A 24,182-nucleotide genomic window follows, 5' to 3' on the forward strand; every position below is an offset into this window, starting at 1 on the left:
TAGATGCCTCCTACAGCTTTTCCGTTCAAATCAGAATCATAGAATAAGAGTAATCATAGGAGTAATTTACTTCCAAAAATTGAGTAACCATTAAAAGAGCCTATCTCTGTCAGTTTAGGGGACAAAGTTGAGACTGGCATCATGAGTAGTGTCTTGTGCAGAAGTAACTGAATTAGCTGTGCTGATGTGAATTTGCTATATTTTAGGTCCTTACAGCCTGCATGTCATCTGGCTTCCAACCTCAGGACCTCATGTCTCGAAGCAAATGTTTTAGTGGCAGCTCTTGTTGGAAGATGACAGTTTTGGTACAATGCATTTATTTCTCCATTTCTCTACTTCTGTGTACCTTTTTTTTTTTTTTAATTTAATTTTAAAGTATAGCCTACTCACTAAAAACTGGCTACCCTTGTAGAAAACACAATCCTGGGTCTTAGGATGGATGTAGTACGTTTAAATATAATTGAAACAGTAGCTTCTAGTGATTTCCTGACCACAAATTGCTACACCTCACTTTGTTTTTTTTTTTTTTTTTTTTTTTTTTTTTTTTTTTTTTTTTTTTTTTTTTTATTGGTGTTCAATTTACTAACATACAGAATAACACCCAGTGCCCGTCACCCATTCACTCCCACCCCCTGCCCTCCTCCCCTTCTACCACCCCTAGTTCGTTTCCCAGAGTTAGCAGTCTTTATGTTCTGTCTCCCTTTCTGATATTTCCCACACATTTCTTCTCCCTTCCCTTATTTTCCCTTTCACTATTATTTATATTCCCCAAATGAATGAGAACATATAATGTTTGTCCTTCTCCAATTGACTTACTTCACTCAGCATAATACCCTCTACACCTCACTTTGGAATCTAACTTATCCGCTCAAAAGAAATCACCCAATCAATTTTAACAGATTATTATGAGTTAAAGGTTAACATCTTAATCCCACATGGTGATGCAAAAGCAACCACCATTTGGTCAACCCATTAGAACAGGAGTAAAAGGGAAAGTAACCAGATGACACCTTGACCAAAAAATGGACAAAAAGAATTTTTTTTTCCAAACAGAAATGCATAGGACAGAAATACCATAATATTCTGAGAACCAAAATTTAGGTAAGAGTCAAACATCACATGACTAAAAGGCCACACATGCACACACACACACACACACACATACACACACACACACACAAGCTATGAACCCTTCCTCCCCAAAGAAAATGACTGAAATGCCAATAGTCTTCTTATAGCATTGCTGAAATATAAAACTCAGAAACTATCCAGTGCTGACAGCCCTGAGAATAGCACAGCAAGGTACCTGTCTGAAGAACTCTTCTAGAAGCGACATTGTCCAGCGATGATGGAGCTCCCATGCTTTTGCTGGATGGCTTATGTCTGCTGTGTGCAGCATCAGGGATAATGCTTTTGGCTTTTCAATTCTATAAACCCAAAGGACCCAAACACATGACAAACAAACTTTCAGAACCTCAATAAGAGTTTTTAAAAATCATTAATTTCTTAATCTCTCCCCATTCTCTCATCTCCACCCCCACTTCAGCTGAACTGGGGGGAAGCATCATTTCATCCCACAGGGATATCCAACAGCTTAGTCTCCATGTTTATGGTGCTGGACACCTCATAAATGGACTCAAAACTATTTCTGGAATAATTGCATCACTCAAAAAAAAAAAAAAAAAAAAAACAAGAATCTAAGAGATTCACTCATTGGCTTTTGTTGCCCCTATACTGAGTGAATCTTTGTTCAGTTTCCTGCAAGGAATGATTTTAAAATCTAATGTGGGAGGTCAAATTGTTACTGGCCCTATTATTTATTTCAACCTTGATGAGAATCTGTGATATGTACAACTGTGATGCCCTCTCCTCAACCATCCCCACATGGTGAGACCATTCAAGGAAGCTCTCTGAAGGAGGGACACTTCAAAGGTGCAAAAACATGGACAAGAACCAGTTCAAACACCTATAAAAACACATGATGTCACAGGTCCACTCACGCTTCTGGCTGTTGCAGAGCAGTCTTCATTGCTTTGATTTGTTGGAAATGACAGGACATGTCTGTGGCCATCACCATCTCAATTACCAAGGTCCGAAACTCCCTTTCAGGGACACCCCGTGAAGAGAGAAGCATGGAAGTTAAAAAAAAAAAAAAAAAGGAAAGTAAAAATTTGTTTATATTTTTTGCCACTTCTAAGCAAAATCAGTTAATGGTGACATTTCTAATCAACTTGAACCATTTAGGTGAACTTTTTTTTTTAGGAGGAATAAGTGAAGGTTAAGGATTAAGGAATCATTTTTTAGGAATATGACATGTGGAACATACATATCAGTATGGCTTACTTTTCTGAATCTTTACATAATGGCTAGCACAATGAACAGCCAAGCATTTAATTATAATATAAGTACTATTTGCATCACAGTAGATTCAGAACTTTATAAAGATTTAAATGGTTTTGTCTCTAATCTTTGAAATATCTTGACCTATATTAATAGCTACAAAGCCTTGCAGGCTTGCTATATACATGCATTACAATATGTGTTAAGCATTTTAAATGGATTATATCATTTACTATAACATTAACTAAATCATGGGGTAAATTTTATTATCTATTTTATAGAAATTAAATTTTACAACAGTATGAAGGGTTAGGTAACTTCCTAAATGCCATACAACTAGTAACTATTTCCATATTCAAACTCAGGTGTGCCTAAATTCATTCAGAGACACACAGTGTCATTTAGGCAACAGAATTAGATATCCATGATTTGTTTTGAGTGCCAAAATGATTTCCTTAGCAAATTTTGAAAGATTTTTAAAAGAAGTTCAAATCAAATAGAAGGCGAAGAACAAATGTTAAATGAAAAAACTCAGATTTAAGAAGCTAAGACAAATGCAATACCAGTTTCCTAAGGTAAAAAACAGCAGGTATTTCCAAAGTGCCTACAATATATTTGAGTATTTGTATTAAGAAAAAAAAAAGAGAGAGAGAGAAAAGAGAGAAGAGGAGGAGGAGGAGGGAGGGAGAGGACAGATCAGGGTAGGAAGAGACAGAGAGAGAAGGTGCCACAAACATTTCAAGTGGTGCTGTATCTCCAAAAGCAGCATATTTAATCTCTCCTCATGGTTCTTTTCCTGGACTCCAAATCTCTCTCCTGTCTCATCCTTACCTCCAGTCATCCTTTGAGAGGTTGATCAAAATATTCATTTCCTCATCCTCTTGCAGAAGGCGATAGGCTGCACTTAAATGGTGATTTTCTAATACAGACCTATCGTTGTACAGAATAGCAGGGTCAGACCTGAACAGAAAGACAAAATAGTTTAGGATGTTTAACGGTTGAGATTTTTCAGGTAACTCTCTCAAGCTAGAATGCACCACCTTTTTTCCTATGTTTAACAATTATATTTGCCCTCATGACATTATGTCAACCAATTAACTAAAACCAACACCACAAATCATCAATAGGTATTTGTAGGGTATTTAAATGTTAATATGTTAATGTGAAATATGTGATATCCAACTGTAGGACTCTCTGAAAGCTGTTCCATAACCAGATCTCAGTGATCTCTACTAGCAGCATAGGTGGATTTCATAAAACACGGGTCAACTCAAATTTCCTTGTATTTTCTGGAATGCCTTTAATTTTTAAAAATTTTATTCAGTGAAAGAATTTATTTATTATTGTTATAATTCTCTGAACACATACCACCTGGTAGGTAGAGTCTGCCAAGTGCCTCTGGTAGTACCTTGATCTTAATTTTGCCATGTGGAAGCCATGTGTATAAAATTGAGAGTAAAGAATATAAGGATTGTATGATAGTTGCTAGTCACTTATTCGCAGACCATTGCACCAAACACAGAGCTGTACACTGCCTTAGATTATTATAACTTATTTGTTTCTCATCAAGGAAGCGGAGTCTCGGTGATGTAAAATGACTTCCCAGGCCACGGTTGGGATGAAGGCAAGGTCTTCTGACAGTTCGCCCACTGCTCCTCACAATAACTTGTGCCTGTCACTGGCCAAACTTTGGGATATAGCTAGTATACCTTTAAAGTGTCAAGCTTAACATACCATCAAGGGACAAAGAACTTGGTTACAGATTTAGTTTTCTGTATAGGGATCACACAGGCTGAGATGCTTTGAATAAAGTTCTATTAAAGAAGGCCAATGTTTCAATTTTATTCCGAACCAAGCGTAACGGAATCCACTGAAATTTTCCTACTCCTATGAAGATAACACAAAACGTGCAAACCCCATGGTGAAAGGTCTTATCTTGTATCTGTTAAGTAAGGTTCCCACTGATGTGTATTTTGTGATGGTAAGCTCTTTTCCAGCTGCTGTAATGAAGCCATTTCCTCTGAGTTGAGATGGGTTTTGATATTGGTCTCCAGCAAAGACCCACATACAGTTGCTCTAACCGCCTCTCTTTCTTCAGCAGGTGCTAATCATCGCAGCCTCAGTCCTCAGAGCAAAGATCCCACTCATAGATATCCAGTCAACAGAGCTGCTCTGTGGAATTCCCTGTATTTAAAGCCCTTGAAACAGAACCACAAAAGGCTGCTTCCCAGCAGCTGAGGCTCCCCTCAGGAGGAAGCGAGAGATAGACAATGAAGCTAATGGCTTAAATCCTTTTGTCTGCTGACATTCTATTGAAATTCCCCTTCTGAACAGAGATCAAACAATACTGCCTTCTTTTGTGTACCTCATAATTAAGTGTTCGGTTCATTAAATAAATGTAGATTGATTTAATGAACACAAACCTATCTGGACTATGCACCTGCTTTTTCAAGTGAAACCTCAAGTATTTATTTGGTTTTAAATTCTCATCGCTCCCCACTACATTCTTCCTCTTAGACATGCCATCTTTCACCAAATTCTAGCTTCTCTTGATTACTATATCAAGGCCCAATTAACCCTATTAGAGTCTCTCCAGTTTCATATAACTGTCTTAAGAGAAGGTATGTTATTAGGTTAGGACAGGACAGATGAAGTTTCATCCTAAATGGAAAAGACAATTGACTGGTACTGCTTGCCTAGAATGCTGTGTCGAGAGGAATACTGAGGATAAAAATGAAGCTTGGTTAAAAAAAAAAATTGATTAGTGATGTCTGTTATAGTCAAGAGGTTCAGAGTCAGGTACCTGGACCCATACTTAATACCAACCCCCCCACCCAGAGATTTGTGTTTACCTGTGCAGTTCATCATAGTGGGTACACAGGTTATCTATGGCAAGGGCTGTCTACATGAGACAACCCAGCTCCCCAAACCCTCTGCCAGGGAGCAATGCGAGCACTAAACAGAACAAGGATGAAATCAGGAAGGAGAAGAGTGTCCCCAGAATCCCAGAGCCATAGGGCAAGAAGGCCCAGTTATCATACATGTCAACAGAAACACCCTGATCCTGGGCCATCCTCGCTGATCCAGTCTACATGACAACTGCACCTTTACGTAAATTCTTCTACCACCTAGTAGAAATAGGTAGCGTATGCACATTATATATATAAGTAAAAAAATAGCTAGCATTAGAATAGAGAAGAAAAGGATATTCATATACGATGTGAATAACATACGAGAATTGGGCGCAGACGGGTTCTCAAACTAAATCTTGATCAAAGCTGACCAGGCTGATCTCTTGTCGAAAAGTTCCTTTCTTCAGAAATGCAAAATAGAGTAACCATGCAAAAGAAAGACAGCTAACACCTTTCTGACTTCTAAAACTCTACGCCTGACCCCTCCTGCCTCCTCTCCAAACATCCAACATCCTCACCGTGTCTGAATGTGGAAATTGTTGGTGGTTCCGGTGTGCTCATAGTCGTGGATGGCAGCTGAGAAGATTATAGCAAAGATCTCCAGCTCTGTCAGCCAGTTCTGAAAGGGAGATTGCAGGGCAATCAGATAATCTGTTTCTTTCTCAGAGAAAGTCCTCAGCTTGCTGACAACACACGCACGTCGTTGCCTTTCCACCCTGCAGCTGGTGCGCTATTGCCAAACACACATTTTCTGACGGATGGATTTTTTTTTTTCTCCCTAGGAGGAGGCTGGGGGGCATGTGATTTGGAAGTAGCACACCCAGCAAGGTTGAAAAAGTGAACTAATAGTTTCATTTTTTTTTTTCAAGGAAGCAAAAAACAAGAAACATGAAGACTTTAAAAACCCTCATTGTATTCGTTCCCAAATTCCAAGTAAATTCCTACACAAAGAAAAAAATTAAGAATTTCAACACAATACCAAGAACTAAGCATAACAAAAAACCTAATGTCTATCTACTAGAGAGTGGGTAGGTAGACACATGGGAAGATGACACCTGGCCTTCTGCCTTATGCATGCTGATGTCTGAAAAGACCACCCCCATCCACACCACCAAAACTGGCTGTAGTTCAAGGTTCTCAGATTGTGTTCCCTGGATCAGCAGAGGTAGCGTCACCTGGCAGCTTGTCAAAAATGCAAATCCCACCTCAATCCCACCAAATCAGAACCTCTGGATTTTACCACCAATCTGTGTTTTACCAAGCAATCCAGATAATTCTGATGTATGCTAGTATTTGAGAACCACTGCATGTTTAAAGTTTCCATAACTGACTTCCTCTTCCATAACTATAGATTCATTGATGCCTCCCAACCTTCCTGTAAACCATACTACTCAATGCCCACATGACCAAACATCCATGACTGCTAGCCCAACCTTTGGGACCCTCAGCTCACTTTTGTTACCAGTTGAAGTGATACTTACAAGTTCCAGTGTGGTTTATTCCAAACACTGTTTTGGAATAAAAACAGTTCTGGAAAAAAGACTGTTTTGGCAAGTTGCACTTGTTATTATAGTTATGTAACTAAATATGACATAAAACCAATGAAATACAAACACGAAAGTGGAGCTGTTCGCCTATAGAAGGCACTGAGGGGGGCACTTGACGGGATGAGCACTGGGTGATATTCTGTATATTGGCAAATTGAACACCAATAAAAATAAATTTATTATTAAAAAAATAAATAAATATTAATAAATTTTAAAAAAGAATCTAAGTTCAATGATTTGGACAGTCACTACGAGGCTGTTGTCAAAACAGGTATGGTGAGTGTGAAACAGAATAAAATAATTATAAAAATGTAGATCAATTCTGCACTCAGTTTGCTTCATGAGTATCTTTAAGTTCACATTTCACTTTGAAGAAACAAAACTAAAATTTTTAGATAGGGTCAGGGTTAAAGGAAGACTGATATGAGTACCCAAATCAGCAGAATTCAGAAATTAAAGAGGTCAGAATTAAAGATTAGTGAATAGAATATATTTAATTTGGGGGCACCTGGGTGACTCAATGGTTGAGCATCTGTCTTTGGCTTAGGTCATAATCCTGGGGTCCTGGGATTGAGTCCCACATCAGGTCTCCACAGGGAGCCAGCTTCTCCCTCTATGTCTCTGCCTCTCTCTGTCTCTCATGAATAAATAAATAAAATTTTTAAAAAATTGACTTAAGTTAGTAGAAAATGATTAAGAATGGACACATACGGGGGCGGGGGGGGAGCCCAGGTGGCCCAGTGGTTTAGCGCCCCCTTCGGCCCCAGGGCATGATCCTGGAGACCCGGGATTGAGTCCCACATCGGGCTCCCTGCATGGAGCCTGCTTCTCCCTCTGCCTGTGTCTCTGCCTCTCTCTCACTCTCTCTCGCTCTCTCTCTGCTGTCATGAATAAATAAAAGCTTTAAAAAAATTTAAAAAAAAAAGAATGGACACATACATTTTTATAATTCCCACCTTAACTTTTTAAAATTAACTACTAATTTTAATATTCATCTTGAAAATTTCCTGAGAAATATTGCCTTTTTAAGGATCACTAAAAGCAAAATAAATAAACTACATAACAACCGATAGAAAAGAAAAAAGACTCTACAGTAAGGAAAAGAATAAGCATAGTGATAACTCAGGGTAAAAAACCCCATACTTCTGAAAATTATTTCTAGTAGATAGAATTCAGCATTAGATGTCAGGAAACTTTTTGGCACCTCTGATATCGCACCTCAAAAATACAAGCTGATCTATCGGAAACAGGAAGACATAAAGAAAAAAGCAGACTAAGATGAAAAACCAACAAAATGAAATGCCAGTTTAAGATAATTAAGATCTGCAAGTAAACTGAAGATATAAAGCCTACCCTGGAAGCAGTGAAGGGCTTTCTTAACGCGGTTAGTGTCTATGGGGCCTCATGTTGTGTCAGAAGCTACTCCAGGCATTTTGCACATAGAAACTCATGCCAGACACACAACTCCACAAGGGTAGGTACTAGATGAGAAACTTGAAGCTGGGAAAGCTGGGTCACACAGCTAGTCATGTGAATACCCTCGAGAGTTCCCGCTCAATCTTTCTCACACTTCCTTTTGGTCATGGTTCATGTGTTTACTTCATTTTGCATAAAATTAGAAGTCAAATTTTATATTTTTCTTTATATTTTCCATGCATGTTTTACACACATGTTCTTGATATCATTCTCATTTTGGCAATGTCTTTCTTTTCCTTCCCTGTACCCTGGCACCACCCATCAGACTTGACTACCTCTACCTACTCCCACTTCCCCCCGACCAATATATCTCTTTCTCCAAACTCATGCAAAGTTAACATTTTAAAATAAGATTATGAGGCTACCTTGGAGCTAGTCGAGCCATGCTTGGAACAGAACTTCTAAAATGACAAATATGTCTGGAACACTATAGTACAAGGCTTTTCCTGTTGGCTATAAGTAGGATCTCTGCAAGCACATAGCTCTTCCTAAAACTGAAGGTGTTTATACTCGAGATGACACAGAATTCTGTCTAGGCAAGACAGTGCTCACGAGTACAACGGAAAGATGACTCCTGGTGGCAAACCCAACAAAACCAGAGTAGTCTGAGGAAATGTACCTTATACTCATGGAAACAGTGACATGATTCATGCCAGATCCCAAAGCAACCTTCCTGCTAAGGCCTTTGGAAACAGAACTCATGTTATGCTGTACCCTTCGAGGATTTAAACTCATGGAAAAATAAATAAATAAAAATGTAGATATTTTTTCTAATGTGAAATAGATCAGTAAGTCTATCAATAAAAGGATTATGACTGAGAGCCAATATACCATCTAAATAAATCTGAATCATAGGGCATCAACCTAGACTACAGGTGTCTAAATAACTACATAATCATGGTTCTCACAGTAACTTCTCCCTTTTACCCAAACACACCAACAAGATCCTATCTTACATATAACCCACTTTTAATAAACCAAAATCAACAAATGATTTATTTTTAAAGATTTTATTTATTTATTCATGAGAGACACAGAGAGAGCAGAGACATAGGCAGAAGGAGAAGCAGGCTCCCTGTAGGAAGCATGATGCAGGACTTGATCCCAGAGCCCCAGGATCACACCCTGAGCCCAAGGCAGACACTCAACCACTGAGCCATCCAGGGCCTTCAACAAATGATTTAAATAAGCAAATAACAAAAAATAAAACCATAGCCTTTTAAAAGTCATCTTAACACCTTGCTTTTCAAAAAACCCTGTGGATACTTAGAAATCAGTTCTGCTGTTTGAGGATAAGAAGAAAGGACAGATGGTATCTGGCACAAAAGGAAGGAAGTAAGGAAAGAGGGAGGGAAGAAAAAAGAGAAGTAGAGAGGAAAGGAGGAAGTAAAGGAGGGAGCCAGGGAGGAAGGGAAGAAGAGAAAAAGAGAGAGAAAGAAAAAAACAAAGAGAAAAAGAGAAGATAAATATCTTCACCCAGGGGCCGTGAAGGTTGGACAGAACAAGAAATGGAAGTGTGCATTTCCAGAAAAATGAACACAGGAGCCAATCCCAGTGTCAAAAGATGATTCATCATGAGTAAGGAAATGATTCCCTTTACTGGAGAAGCAGTTAGAGCTAATTAGAGCCCTGTAGTGTCAGGCATTAGAGGCTACAGTGAGGAACACAAACCAGATCCAAGAGGCAATAAAGTTTACATGCAAAAGTAACATGGTCAGCATGCCACTGAGGGGGAGAAATAAGAGCAGTACCTTTGTGTTTTGGGGGGTTTTTGTTTGTTTGTTTGTTTTTTTAAGAGCAGTACTTTTGGATGGAAAGTCCTTATAGGACGTATAGACAATTTGGAGGAAGAATCCATATGGGTTAGCAATTAACTGAATGCAGGAGGGAGGAAGAGGTCGCAGTCAAGGAGAAGAATGAATTAAAGATGATCCTAACATTCTTAGCCTGAGTGACAAAAGTGCAAAACGAAACAAAACAAAAAAATGATGGGTGACATCATAAATAGAGACAGAGATGAGAAGTTTTGAGGGAAATCAGGTTTCATTTTTTTAAAAGATTTTATTTATTTCTTTGAGAGAGAGAGAAAGCATGAGCCTGGGAGGGAGAGGAGGGGAAGAGGGAGTGGGAGAAGCAGACTCCCCACTGAGCATGGAGCCTGATTTGGGTTTCCATCCAAGGACGCTGGAATCATGATCTGAGCTGAAGGCAGATGCTTAACCAACTGAGCCACCCAGGTGCCCCTCAAGGCTTCATATTTTAATATGGTCCAGATTTCCACCTAGGGAATCCAGGTTCACCTCTCTATTCCATGGACCTTTGATTAGTAACCTTCACTAATTTATTAGTGTTTTGTCATCGAATGTAACATTAGAAAGTGTTACAAAAGAGGGCAAAGATCATGGGGTCCAAAATTCTGCTGACCACAAACACTAATAAAATTATTTAACACTCTTTTTTATAAAGATTTTATTTATTTATTCAGGAGAGACACAGAGAGAGAGGCAGAGACATAGGCAGAGGGAAAAGCAGGCTCCCTGTGGGGAGCCTAATGCAGGACTTGATCCCAGGATCCCAGGATCCCAGGATAATGAGCTGAGCCAAAGGCAGACACTCAACTACTGAGCCACCCAGGTGCCCCTATTTAGCACTCTTTAGCCATTTAGTGTTTCCCATATAAATATAATGATGGCATTTATGACCAAAAGAACAAGATACATAGCCTCTCACTTCTAAAAAAAGAATACACAAAAGGAAAATTAATGGCACTTGCTTGACAAAAGCAATGAAAGGGGCCAACGGATGGCTTTGGATGTTGGAATCTTTTGACCTAAATCACAATTTGACTGGAGCTCAGAGTCTGATTCAAATTTATTCAATCAACAACTTTTCAGTCTAATTCTGTTCAAAGATTTTTCCCTTAAAAGTGGGCAAAATAATTCCAAAAGGATTCAAGCATATTCTTGGCGGCTAAGTAATGCAATAATGAGTAGTATAAATAGATTACAATGAGTAATACTGTTGATGTTGAAGCCCAGACATCACTTTATCAATTGGATGTTTTGATTCCCTATGTGCCTTACAGTTTATAAAACTGAAATGATTTAAAGCATTTCCCCCTCTTGGTTTGTAATGAAAGGTTAGAGTAACAATATGTTCTCCATTCATCAGTGGAGAATGCTCTCCACTGTTTCTGTACACTTGCAATGAAAGAGGTTTGTTTTGAGCTGCATTTCCAAGAGAGAGTGGGTGGGAAGTAGTTTCTATATTTAAGAATGATTCTGAATATGGCCTGAATTGATAATGAAAATTCAATGGCAAATGAGCTCATTTAAGAATAGCACGCGGTACATCATGATCATTGGCTGCTATAATATAACATTTGTGTTAATGATAACTTCCATTAGCATAAATACTCGGGAATTTTTGAGGGCTAAAAAAGCTGTGTATGATTCACTTTTATATCTCCATAGGACACTGTATACAGCAGGTACTAACAAAATATATATTGAATAGATGAGTCGAAAGCACATCTACACATCTATGTTGATCCTTACCATGATATGATACTTTCTAGTAGCACATGAGGATACTGAGTTATAAGAATATCAGGGGATCTCTTTTCCCCCCCCCCACAGGCACTGTAGAAGTACGGCTAAATTTTTAAATGCACGGCATCAGAAGTCAGTCCTGGGATCAAATCTTAGCTCAGCTCCTCTACTTGTTTGCTTGGGCCACCATAACAAAATGTCACTGACTAGGCGGTTTAAACCAAAGAACTTCATTTTCTCACAGTTCCGGAGGCTAAAGTCCTAGATCAGGGTATTGGCAGGGCTGGTTTCCGGTGAGAACCCTCTTCCCAGGTTGCAGATGGTCATTGTCCTGTGTCCTCACATGGTCTTTCCTCCATGCGTGTGCATGTCTGCAATCTTAATCTCACTGGAGATTAGGACTTTTGACAATATAAACTGGGGGCAAGGGGTGACAAAATTCCACCTAGAACAGAGACTTTATAATGGGGCAATCTTAACTCTGTGAATGGGTTTCCTCCTCCTTTTCTACTGAATATGTGTCACTTTCTCGTCGATTCTTTTATATAATCCAGATCTTAATCCTTGCTCTCTATTTTCCTTCAGTACTTACAGCATTACGGTGATTCTTTTTATCCTACAGTTTTTAATTCTAATATACTCAGTTTAATCAATATTTTATGTAACTTTTGTGTCTTGAGGTTTATGTAAGAAATAAACATTCTCAAATTTTCTTCTAATATGATCAAATTTTAACCCATTTGTCCCATATTTGGTAACTGATGTAAAGTGGAACAAAAACATTCTTTTTCTTTCCCAAATGAACAATAGTTGCCAGAACATTTTTGAACTGAATCACTTTCCCTGTAATGTTGTTGGCTATAGATGTGTCCTTACCTTCTCACCTGAACTTTTTCCTCATTATACTCTAGTGAGTGCTCCATCCTCACCAAAGCACTGAGACCACTCATGTCAAGGGCACTAATGACTTCCATGTTGCCAAAGGCAGTGGTCACTTGTCTATTCTCATCCTACCTGATATTTTGGCATGTCCCATACAATTCACTATTCTCTTGTGAAGCGCTTACTTTCCTTGGTTTCCATGACTCCACACTCTCTTGGTTTTTATTCCAATGTCACTGACCACTCCATTTTAGTTACTCTTGTTGGCTCTAATTCTTTACCTTTATTTTATCTTATTTTATTTCAAGATTTTATTTATTTATTTGAGAGAGAGCATACACAAGCAGGGGGAGTGGCAGAGGGAGGAGTGAAGCAGACTCTCTGAGGAGCAGGGAGCCCAACATGAGGCTCAATCCTAGGATCTCAGGATTATAACCTGAGCCAAAGGCAGATGCTTAACCAACTGAGCCACCCATGCACTCCTCTTTACATTCTTTTTAAACTCTCAACTATGGCAGGACTCACTGCAGAGCCCCTAGGACAGCTATTTTATCTACATCCAATTTAGGCCTTTCATTTGACCTAATAATCTATAATTGATTTTATTGCTTTTTAAAAAAGAGATGGTCAAATTATTTTCACAGAATACTTCCACAACTTTTTAAGACACTACATTGTGTTGGCTGAGCACTCCAGAAAAAATGCTCAATAGCAACACTAGTGTGGCCATCCCTGTTTTGCTCCATGCTTTCATGGCATTACCATTAACTAAATCTGCTCCTGGAAAAATTGTTTACCACATTGAACAGGTCCCCTTGATAGTTCTTCTAGAATTTAAAAAATTATTGCTTTTTAAAATAATATTTTTAAGAAGGCTGCTTTACAATAAGGAAAAACTGAGAATTGTTGAGAGGTTTCAGGGAAATCCAACAAAGTTTTACTAACGACAATTCCTAACTATTGAGTTTCCTTCAGGAGGCAGACAGAGCACTTCATATTTTTGATAGTTTATTCCTAACTACCACAGTATTTCTACAAGAAAGAATATTTTTCATCATTTTAAAAATGAGGAAATCCCGACTCAGAGATTTAGGTGATTTATCATAGGTCACTAAATCTAATAAGTAATTACTCAAGGATTTATATCCCACTCTATCTCACTCCAGTGGAACACTCCTCCCACTGTGTTCCATTTTTAATTCAGTAAGATATTAGACAAAGTCTTTCAACATGCCCTAGAGGAAAAAAATAACAAATGTGTTCAGTTTATGGGCTAATTAATAATCATAGCCAAACAATGTCTACCTTGATGTCAACTCTGAAGATTTCAAAGGAAAAAGTCATAGAGACTTAACACAGAGACCTAGCTATTTGTCACTAATAGCTGTATCCTGTAAAAGTAATAGCTTTCATCAAGGCAAAGAGGGAAAAGGCACAGATAACCAAGTTAAACAATGGATGCCAGTTCATACAATGGATCACAGAACACAGACTCAAAAACATCTAAAGAGCTGAAATGTTGGGTCAAAACAAGTAAGAAAAATTTCAAATGATTAGAAGTAAAGATTGCCCTTTAGGTCAAATGAATTGCACACACATAAATAGGATGAGATTAACTGCAATCCTTGTGAAAAAGATCTAATGGTTTAAACCAAAAGCTAACTTTGTGGAATGTGGTTGTCAGGCATACTTGATACGATTTCAGTATGCATGGATAGCATTGTGTTGGACTATAGCAAGAGGTTGATAATACCACTCTCCATACCTGGAAATACATATTTAGTTCTAGAAATTATCTTTAATTTGGCCATAGACTAATAAAGATGCAAGTCACTACCACATATTTATTTCAAGTCCAGGATGGAAAAAGTATCAGAGGCAATTAGGAACCCCAAGACCCTTGGTGATTGATTAGGCAATTCCTGGGGAGCAGAAAGGCCATGCATCAATGCACTTCTTGTGGACTCAACCTCAACAGAATAGGAACAGCCTCTAATAAAAACAGTCATCACATCTTTTTGTGTAATCTAAGAGTTCATATCGGTACTTACCGCTACTCCTGTCTTATAAAGGAGGTAATGCACAGTCTGTGTAACATCGGCGGCATGCATTAAATTGTGGTAAGGATTTTTATGTTTGCTGTATCCCACTTCCAGGGCCTCCACAAATGAGACAAGTGCAGAAATGGGGATCTGGAAGAGAGCAGTAAGGTTAAGTAGCCAGTGATTTGATAACTAAGTGAGGAAGCAGAAATCTAAGGCACTTGAGCTGCTGCTTTCTGGAAACATAACATACCACATGAAGAAATAGGAACTTTACAAGATTAGTGAGAATTACTGAAGAAATCATCAGATTATTTTAAAATCTCACAGGAAGTCCTTGGTTCAAGAACAATCTGCCCTATACATTTTTTGTTGTTGTTGTTTTCAGTCCAGAACCCCAGGAGAATGAAACAGAATCATCTCAAAAGCAGTTAGGGCAGAAAGGTATGTGTTCATCTATTTCTCAAGCAAATGTTCAAGTCTTTTATTTCTTGAGAAATAAATGGATCCATACTGTGTAGCATATCTCATTTATTTTGTGGAAAAACATAAATTACCTAAATGTTGTAAGGTATAAATTGATTGCAAAACAAATACAAGCTTCCACTTCCCAAAAACTGTGCCCTTTAGAAGGAGTGATTGTATGCACTGGACACATGGAAAAAAACAAAACAAAACAAAACATGTGATATCCCGTTATATATGAGAACAGAAACCAAATGCGTTCTTATGTCGATTACTTGGCAATTTATTATTGTTGCATTGCCATTTGGAATAACATTTACTACTAGTTTAATTCCTTTTCTGTCTCAAATATGTATAATATATATATCTTCTTTCTCTATGTGGCAGAAAATAAAGAACAACTGTAAAATATCTGTACAAGAGAAGGGGACCCTGAAAACATTCACTGGATTTCTTTTCTGGATTAGTTCCTTGGCTAAGGGCTAATTATCAAATACAACACTAGGGGAAAAAGAGAGAGTATGTGTTCCAGGAGATTAATAATCATGGTAGGAAGAAAAAAAAATAAGGAAAACACTGTATATTAATGTTTCATGAGAGTCTATAACATGTTCTTCCTTAACCACATCCTTCCATATTTACCATCTATGGGTTTTTTAAAACTTAAATATTGCTTCTTATATGTCAGAGATTAGTTAATTATCATTTTCAAAAATGAATATCCAATAAGCCCAGGTTCTTTGGGCTGTTCATGAGAGGTCCATGAGCCACTGAAATGCTATGTAAAGGTATGTGTACATGCACAAGAGCTTTATTCTCTGGAAAGGGTCCTGAGCATCCATCAGATTTTCAGGCAGATTTCTGACACAAAGAAATTAAGAACCATTGCCATAAAGCATTTATGGCTATGTAAAAATATGCCCCCATAGTCCTTAGGAAAGTGATAAAGAACTGTGCTGTCTACAGAAATCAATACGCTATATTCACAATACCCTGCATTTTCCAGACGCTCATCAATATGACGAGAGATATGATAGATGTTGCCAGATAAATGCACAGATTCCCTGGAGAATCTGGCCTGACCTCTAGAGTCCATGGTATTAGAAAGCAGGAGGGATTGAAAGCTAGAAACAATTCATGCTCTTTACTTAAAGATGAAGAATTAATTTGAAGCACGAATGGCTGGGAAATACCAATGATCTGTCACGGATGATAAGTGAGAGCATTTGTCTGAATTTGAGCCAAGTAGTGGGAAAAAAAGTTTGCAGAGACAGCAGATGCACACTGTCTCCATTACTGTCTCCGCACCAGCAGTGGTCTCAGTACATGAGATCAGGCTGATAGGAGATCTGTGGGCAGAGCCATAGGAGAGTCCTGCTAGTCCGCACTGTGGGCTGTACTTCCAAGAAGACTGGGATCACACAGTGTGCTTCTGGCCTCTCACCTGCTATGAGCCCCACCCGGCAAGGGCTTAAGTCAAAGTTCCCACCACCAGGGAGCCAAGGGCAGCAGCTCTCTGGATGATGCTTCCTAAGTCACTCATAGCAGTTTTCAGTGTATATTCAAAGGATTCCCTTGGTCTTAGCCCAAAGGTCATGGAAGGATAGACAAATGCATGCATTGTTTAAGAGTAGGCACTGACCTTGAAACGGCTGATCAGATCATAACGTGTGAGTAATTCATAGAAAATGAATTTCAGAGCATGATCCCCACTGGCCTCATTGAGGGAAAAGACATCAAAGGACCACTTGTCCACATCCTGTGTGGCCGAGTAGAGAGAAAGAATGCATTAGTCCAAAGCCACTTGCATAGTTACCAGTTTCCTTCCACCCTCACCCAGGATTTCATAGCCCAGTCTCTAACACCATTTCTGCCCTCAAACTTCTCTCAACTTGCCAGACCTGCATAGCACTTACTGATAAAATAATGAAATAGTCTTACTACTTAAAACAATAGCCGTAATTTATTGAGTGCCTATCATATGCTAGGCATTGTGATCAGTGATAAATATATAATGTACCCTGAAAACAACTCTAAGGGGTAGGTATTATTAGTCACCTCTTACAGATGAGATAACAAGTTAATTTTCCTAAGTACCATCACAAGTGAAGTGCTAGGGACTCAAGTGGGGCCAGGACACAAACACGGTCAACAGATACCTAAGCTCAGGCTCTTTTCATCAAGCCTGTCCCCCTACCACTGCTGAATTGCAATTGATTATTTCACTTCATGACAAGCTAGGGTGCTTCCCTACTCCAAACTTCTTCCCAGTCCCTTACTATTACGTACTGACTTCCTCTTAGTCCACAGCTGAGAATGTTAACCCACTTAAATGTATTCAGAAACAAATATGATACAGAATACAAATAATATGTCCCTTCAATTCAAATTGCTGAGCTAAAACCACAGAAAGAGCCTTCATTTCACAAAACAGAAAAATGCTACCACTTCTGAAATCACTGATCTGAGAACCTAGTGCTCAAATCTGTAAGTCACTTTACTAAAAAAGTAAAAGCAAGAACTAAGCTGAACACACTCCTCACATAACATTCTTGAAGTTTAAAGCCTTTTTGTCTATAGCCACCAAAATACACATAAACATTGTCTGATGTCTCCTTGACTTATAACCAGCTACTTGTGGATGTATTAAACAGAGGTGTCTTTAAGCAATAGTTACAGCAACAGTCATTTGGTTTCTTGTGTCAAGAGTTTCACTTTCAGTAGTTAAAGAAAGTGTACTGTTGTAAGCATGAGACTAAGGACACGTGTGAGACTGCACTGGGTCCAGGCAAAGTCAGATGGTTCCTGGGAAGAGATGCTAGCTGTCTGGAACTGCTGGTCTGAGTGGCTCAATGCATTCCAACCTCATCCATCTATCCTGATCCTGTCCCTTTTCAAACATCCCAACCACCAAAGATCATCCCAAGGTCATTAAGGGTCTCTCTCATGGATGTCCAGGCACGGGAAAACTGAATTGTATATAGAGAAAACCAAACTTTTCCAAAAGGGTTTCAACTGTATTGTTTCAGTTGACACTCAGTCATAACTTCACTTCAACCTTCTAAAATTTCTCCTCCATTATAACAACTAAAGAAATAGTTACAAGTATCGAGCACAGTTTCTGTGCCAGGCACAGTGAGAAGTGTTTATATATTTGTCAACTCACAACAGTAGAAATAGGTGTTACTTTCCCTACTTTTATACAGGGCAACCTCAGAAAGATGAAATGAAGTGTCTAATACCAACTGGTAGGAGAACCAGGTGATAACCTCATTGACACTTCTAGCGATAATATTACTGCCAACAGATGGCATTGTAAACTCAATGTATATATATGCTGTGACACAGACCTCATGCTCTAAATACCCCAATAGGGCCTAGGCCATAGATAGTGGGGCCATTTGAGATTAACCCAAGACCTAAAGCTTCGCCTTAGCTACTATAATTGACATTGTCATGATATCCATTAACCCTGAGGAAAAGTCCCCTGACAACTCAATAGGTGAGAAAACATTTTGTCATGTTTGCAATTTTTAATCTTATTCTCCAGAATGAATAAAAAACAGAAAGGCTATCACTGAAAACAGAGAAATGATCACAGTAAGAAGTCATGATTTATTCTGAGTATTAGGACTTAGACAAACAGGAGGATGAGTGTGAATGGTCAGCTGGATGTTCTCTCCCGCTACTCATTTTTAAAAGGGCCTTAGCTGTGATTCTCAAATTTTAATGTTCTTCAGAAACACTTGAGGTACTCAGGAAAAAAAAATGCTGATTCTCAGCTGAGGGACTTGCAGAATCCTGGCCTGCAACCTAAAATCTCCATTTTTACCAAGCGTCTTATGTAACTGTCCAAAGCCATTTTTCCTCTCTTACCAAAGTTGGCTGAAGGCCCATTCCTGGGGAAAAACTTCATGAACTTCCTATCAGTCTAACGTAATGGAAGCCTGAACTTCCTCATTTCCTCCCACTTTTAAAGCTGGAGTCTACCCGGGGTGTCTCCTCCTAAGATACACAACAGATACCTTCTAAACAACAGCACACTTCTATAATTTCAATAACCCCACCTAAAAAGACTAGAAATTCCCAAATCAGAAGCTAGCATATATTGAACAGAAAAAATTAAAAGAACAAAAGTGTGACATATATTTCAAATTTAGAGACTGGTGGTAGTTAATTATTCTCTTAATTATATGTGATTTCATGCCATTTCCTTACATTAATCACAAAGGTTAACATGACTGTGGCATGATGGTTATTTTATTGGATTGTATTCTCTCAGTCTTTGGGGAAGTTTCCAATAACAGAAAAAGACAATGGTGATTCCATATAAACTACTGGCAGTGAAATAGAAATAACCTTTTTTAACAGGTACTACTTAAAAAAGTAAAAAAAAAAAAAATTTGTCTGATCCCACCAATTCACTTTCAATCCACTTTAGATAAAACCAAGTCTAGGGAGGGGGGAAAGCATTATATTGTAAAAGATCCTGAACTTCCCCAGTAAACAGGGCACAGGATCAAGAGAAAGTGGAGTTTTACCCTTCTGCACATTGTCAGCAGTACGTGTGCAGAAGGATAGCAATTTGGAGAGTTAGCACTTATTCATCGTCTGAATCATTCTGGTTCCTTTCTCCTCAGAAAGATAACATGTGTGCATCTGAGAATGACTTTTCTCTAAGCATAAAATAACAGTCCATGCACATCCCAAGTTGTTCCACATTTTCTTCAGTTATTTTGCATAGGAAAGATGTTCCAATCTGGAAGAAATATTTTTATAAATTTCTTAATACTGGTATAATCACCTGTATTTATGTTTATGGTAAGGGAAGGCATTAAAGATCAAGGATTCTTTTAATGTCCTTTGAGTTTAATTGAATGTTTCAGGTTCAGTTATAAAAATCAATGCAGCTTCCTAGTGGGTGTTATGAAACATCAGATCTCATGCAGTGATTTCACTGATTACATGTGAAATGTGGCTGTAAATTATACTGGTGCCCTAGGTTCTGGGGCGAGAGTGGGGCATTGAAGAGGGTTAAGAGGAAACATGTGCCTTCTTGCTATACCCTTCTTGAGTATCTTTCCTGTTCTTAGGATGAGTTAAGAGACAGAAAATGGACAACTGAGAATCTGAATATAGGGTCTCACAAATTCAATTAGTGAATGTCTTTGAGGTGAGAGAAAAAGATGGATATATATAATCAAAATGGCTCTAAAAGGCTTTCTTGACATTAAGTTGATCATGGAATGGTCCCATCTCTGATTCCATCAGTAAGTAATTTAAGTTACCTTCTGAAAATATCATCAGGTAATATATGTTTCAGGTTTCAGAGAAAGACAACAGACTTAACAATAGTCAGAATGGGATGTCTGGGTTGGGCAGTCGGTTAAGCTTCTGCTCTTGGTGTCAGCTCAGGTCATGATCTCAGGGTTGTAAGGATTGAGCCTCATGGGCTCTCTGCTTAGCAGAGAGTCTTTTTGAGATTCTCCCTCTCCTTCCACCCCTCCGGCTTATGTGCTCTCTCTCTCTCTCTGGTTTTCAAATTAATAAATAAATCTTAAACATGCACACATGATAATATGCTAGGATGTCCCTGAGCAAATGGATGGCACAATTCCATGTATAGACACCATGCAATGTCAACAGACCTAGTGATCCTGGCCCTTAGCACAGCCCCACCCTCAAATCTGGAAGCCAAAGCCGCTTTAGCACAGCCAGGACAGCCTCAAGCCAGTGGATCTGAATTGACACATACCTAAGAGGAATACATCCAGTTTGAGGCTCTTCTATTCTATTTATTCTATTCTATACAATTCTAAGAGCTTGCCTGATTGGGAATAATTCTACAAGATTTAGCTCATTTAAACTCAAACACCTGTACAACTTCCCATGGAACTTTCAGGCTCAGTGAGTCTTGGATAAAGAGTAGGATATATACATTCTGGGGGATAAACATTCACGGAGTAAAATGTTACTGTAAGAACAGATAAGTAAAAAATAACAAAAGAAGTAAGTCAGGAATGACTGGGAAACCTGTAAGTGAACTATAAATGAAAGCCTCTTAGTTTCTAACAATAAATGTAACTGTACTTTCTATAGGATACCATGTACACCATAAGACCTTTTCATTGGTATTACCTTTAATGCTTCAATAACAGCCGGTGGGTAGCTCAGTCCAACCATGTTTGATGTCCGTCTATACATTCTGGCAAAGTCAGACAGGGAAAATACAATATTATATCTTGGGAAGGAGACTTAGCAGGCCACAGACTTATACTAAGTACTGACAAACAATGAGTCATGTCATCCAGTGGAACCAAGAAACATAACAATTTTTTATAATCATTTTCATAGTCATTCAAGTGGCCTAAAAATGGGTTAAATTTGGAAGAAATTAAAGCAATCCCAGATACATGAATCATTGGAAACAAACAAAAATTAATTTATGTGCCCCCGATTGGAAATTCAATTATTAAAATGGGTCACTTCTTCTGCCAGAAGTGAATTATAGTTCCACATAGACAGTATGCAAAGTGGCACTTTAACCTAAGTGAGGAACTCCTATGGGCAACCCATTTGGAAGAGCTTGTTCTTTAGAACTGTCAAAAACAAGAAGAAAAATGTCCCAGGTGAACTTTGAACTGAATGTGGTATTTCTAAAACCTGTGAATGTGCCATAAGGATTATGGGAAGAATAAATTGATTTGTGCATTAAGGATTGTAGGAAGAATAAATCAATTTCTGGAATCTATTCTGGGGAAGGGGGCAATTTAATTAAGGAGCAAAATGGTTAACAAAATTGGAAAGCATCATGGGGAATTCAAAGCCTCTAAATGAACTGTCCCCCCACCACTCCAAGTCAACAACCACAAGGCATACCTGACCTATTCCAAATGCAGACATTATCCACATATGTCAAAGGATGATGGATTAGATGATGCCCCTTTTAAAAATGGGGAGACTGGACTTAAACCAAATCTTTTCTAGTTAATGAAAAGAATGCTGAGCAAAGGCAAAAGCTTGTCTTAATGATGCTACAGAGACTAAATAGATATGTTTTGGCAACCCCTCGTTCAAGACTGTTTCCACCAGAATTTTCTGTCTTTATAAGGATACCAAAATTAATCAGAGCATAGCTTCCAGTTATTGTAGACTGGTGTCCCTTTTGCTGCTTTGGTCACTGAATGACAGCTATCTTTACCTCTCCACAAATATCCCAGCCTGTACTGCGTGGACGATGCTCTTGAACCGTGGCTTTTCCTCACTCCTTCTGAGCATCATCCCCATCTGCCTCGTGAAGGTGGAGGCCAGCCAGTCTCGGACCTCAGAAGGCACTGCATCTGACTGAATGTCACTGAGTTCATCCTCTGTATCCAGGAGTCGCCTGAACGCAAGAAACACAACCAGGACACTGAGTTTAAATCGGAAGTTAGAGCTCTCTGTTCAAAACAGCTGCTCCTTCTTTCCACCCCACCTGCACACACAGGTACAAAGAGACCAAATAAAAATGGCCACAAAAAATTCAGCACTCTTTTGGTAAGGCTTGCAAAAGCTCACCACTCTGTTTCAGGATGGTTCTCTCTACCATACTGTACAAAGAAACAAAGAGATCAGAGAAAGTCAAATATACTCCATCTCAGGCTACGGGTCTCAGAACCACTTCAGGAAGGAGGACTCAGTATCTTCATTCCTAGGTTTGTGGAATTTGAATGGGATCTAAATCTTCCATTTAAAAATGCATTCACAGGGAGGTTTATTTCACAGAGGGACCATGTGGCACTATTTTGTGTTTAAAAAAAGAAAGAACATAAAGACTTTGCTATGGGCAACAATACAGCATCACAAACTTCAAAGTTAATTGCTCCCACTACAAAAAAAATAATGACGATTCTGTGGCATGATAGAGGTGTTAGCTGATGCACTGATGGTAATCATACTACAATATATAAGTACATTAAATCAATACATTGTACAACTAAGTTACACAAGGTTATACATCAGTTATAAATAAATCTTTAATAAAAATAAATTTAAGACAAAATAAAAATATTTTTTAAAGAGAACAAATTTTAATTTGAAAGAGAAAAAGAAATACTTTGTAAAATATTACCCAAACCACATCAACCCAGCCTTCTGGATTAATAAATCCAAATGATGTCAACCTATATTCTTTCTAATTTGATAGAATATTACAGAAACATAAATTCTAAATTCAAGCAAAATTTCCACATAATGTAGTTCTTTATTTGAGCTCAGTGGTATAAGTCATCTGCAAGATGTGTTTAACTGATGTTTGAAACTTATTCATAGGTCAGCCCACCAGAAGAGAATATAAATAGTAATAAGTTAAAATAAAATTGTCTTTTATACTTATATTAAGTCCTACTAAAAATAAGCAGTGTAAACAGGTGTCAATAAAAAGAGTTTTTTTTATAAAAAGGTTTTATTTTCCCTTTAGACAATCAATTTGGGGGGCAGGAGAGAAAAATGTAACATTTGGAAGTAACTATTATATCAAATTTTCTTAAATTAGGAAACAAGCATGTCACCAAAAACTAAGCCACATGCAAAATTCTTGGGTTACTAGGAAATCCTTTCAGATTGGAATCTGGCAAAGAGAGTTAAGGCTAATAGAGGAAACTGTCTGAATTAGGAAAGAGAAGAAAAGCCTTTCAAATTCACCACGTCAACATTTTTCAAAAGAAAAGCTATCTTGCTACTTTCAAATGCATTTGGTGATGGGAAGTGCTTTCATACCTTTGGATAATTCAGGTGGGAAAAGTCTATGAAGAAAATCGGTAACGGTTAAGATTAAAGAAGGAATTGTGGGAATTTAAGAGAATAAATGCTTTACCATCACTTCAGGAGCCTCCACTTACAGACAATGTGCATTAACACAGGAACATAATTTTTAGGCTGAGGCTAATTGTGCAATTACTACAGTGGAATGCTACACTTGATAAGAAA

The 24,182-nt window shown here is 38.2% G+C and overlaps 1 protein-coding gene across 11 annotated transcripts in view; it reads right to left on the reverse strand.

Annotated features, from left to right (window-relative positions):
• The window catches only part of PDE1C (phosphodiesterase 1C), a 490,416-nt gene that overhangs the window by 84,906 nt on the left and 381,328 nt on the right, over positions 1 to 24,182 (reverse strand). For all 11 annotated transcript variants that reach the window (XM_025464556.3, XM_025464559.3, XM_025464561.3 and 8 more), the window contains 8 exons: positions 22,417 to 22,599; positions 21,354 to 21,420; positions 16,858 to 16,974; positions 14,760 to 14,900; positions 5,771 to 5,871; positions 3,172 to 3,300; positions 2,001 to 2,102; positions 1,307 to 1,427 (listed from right to left, as the gene is read on the reverse strand). In XM_025464556.3, the coding sequence (XP_025320341.1) occupies positions 1,307 to 1,427; positions 2,001 to 2,102; positions 3,172 to 3,300; positions 5,771 to 5,871; positions 14,760 to 14,900; positions 16,858 to 16,974; positions 21,354 to 21,420; positions 22,417 to 22,599 (961 nt within the window). The remainder of the gene's footprint in view (positions 1 to 1,306; positions 1,428 to 2,000; positions 2,103 to 3,171; positions 3,301 to 5,770; positions 5,872 to 14,759; positions 14,901 to 16,857; positions 16,975 to 21,353; positions 21,421 to 22,416; positions 22,600 to 24,182) is intronic.

Source organism: Canis lupus, chromosome 14 (assembly GCF_003254725.2).
Source record: "Canis lupus dingo isolate Sandy chromosome 14, ASM325472v2, whole genome shotgun sequence".
Lineage (NCBI taxonomy): Eukaryota > Metazoa > Chordata > Mammalia > Carnivora > Canidae > Canis > Canis lupus.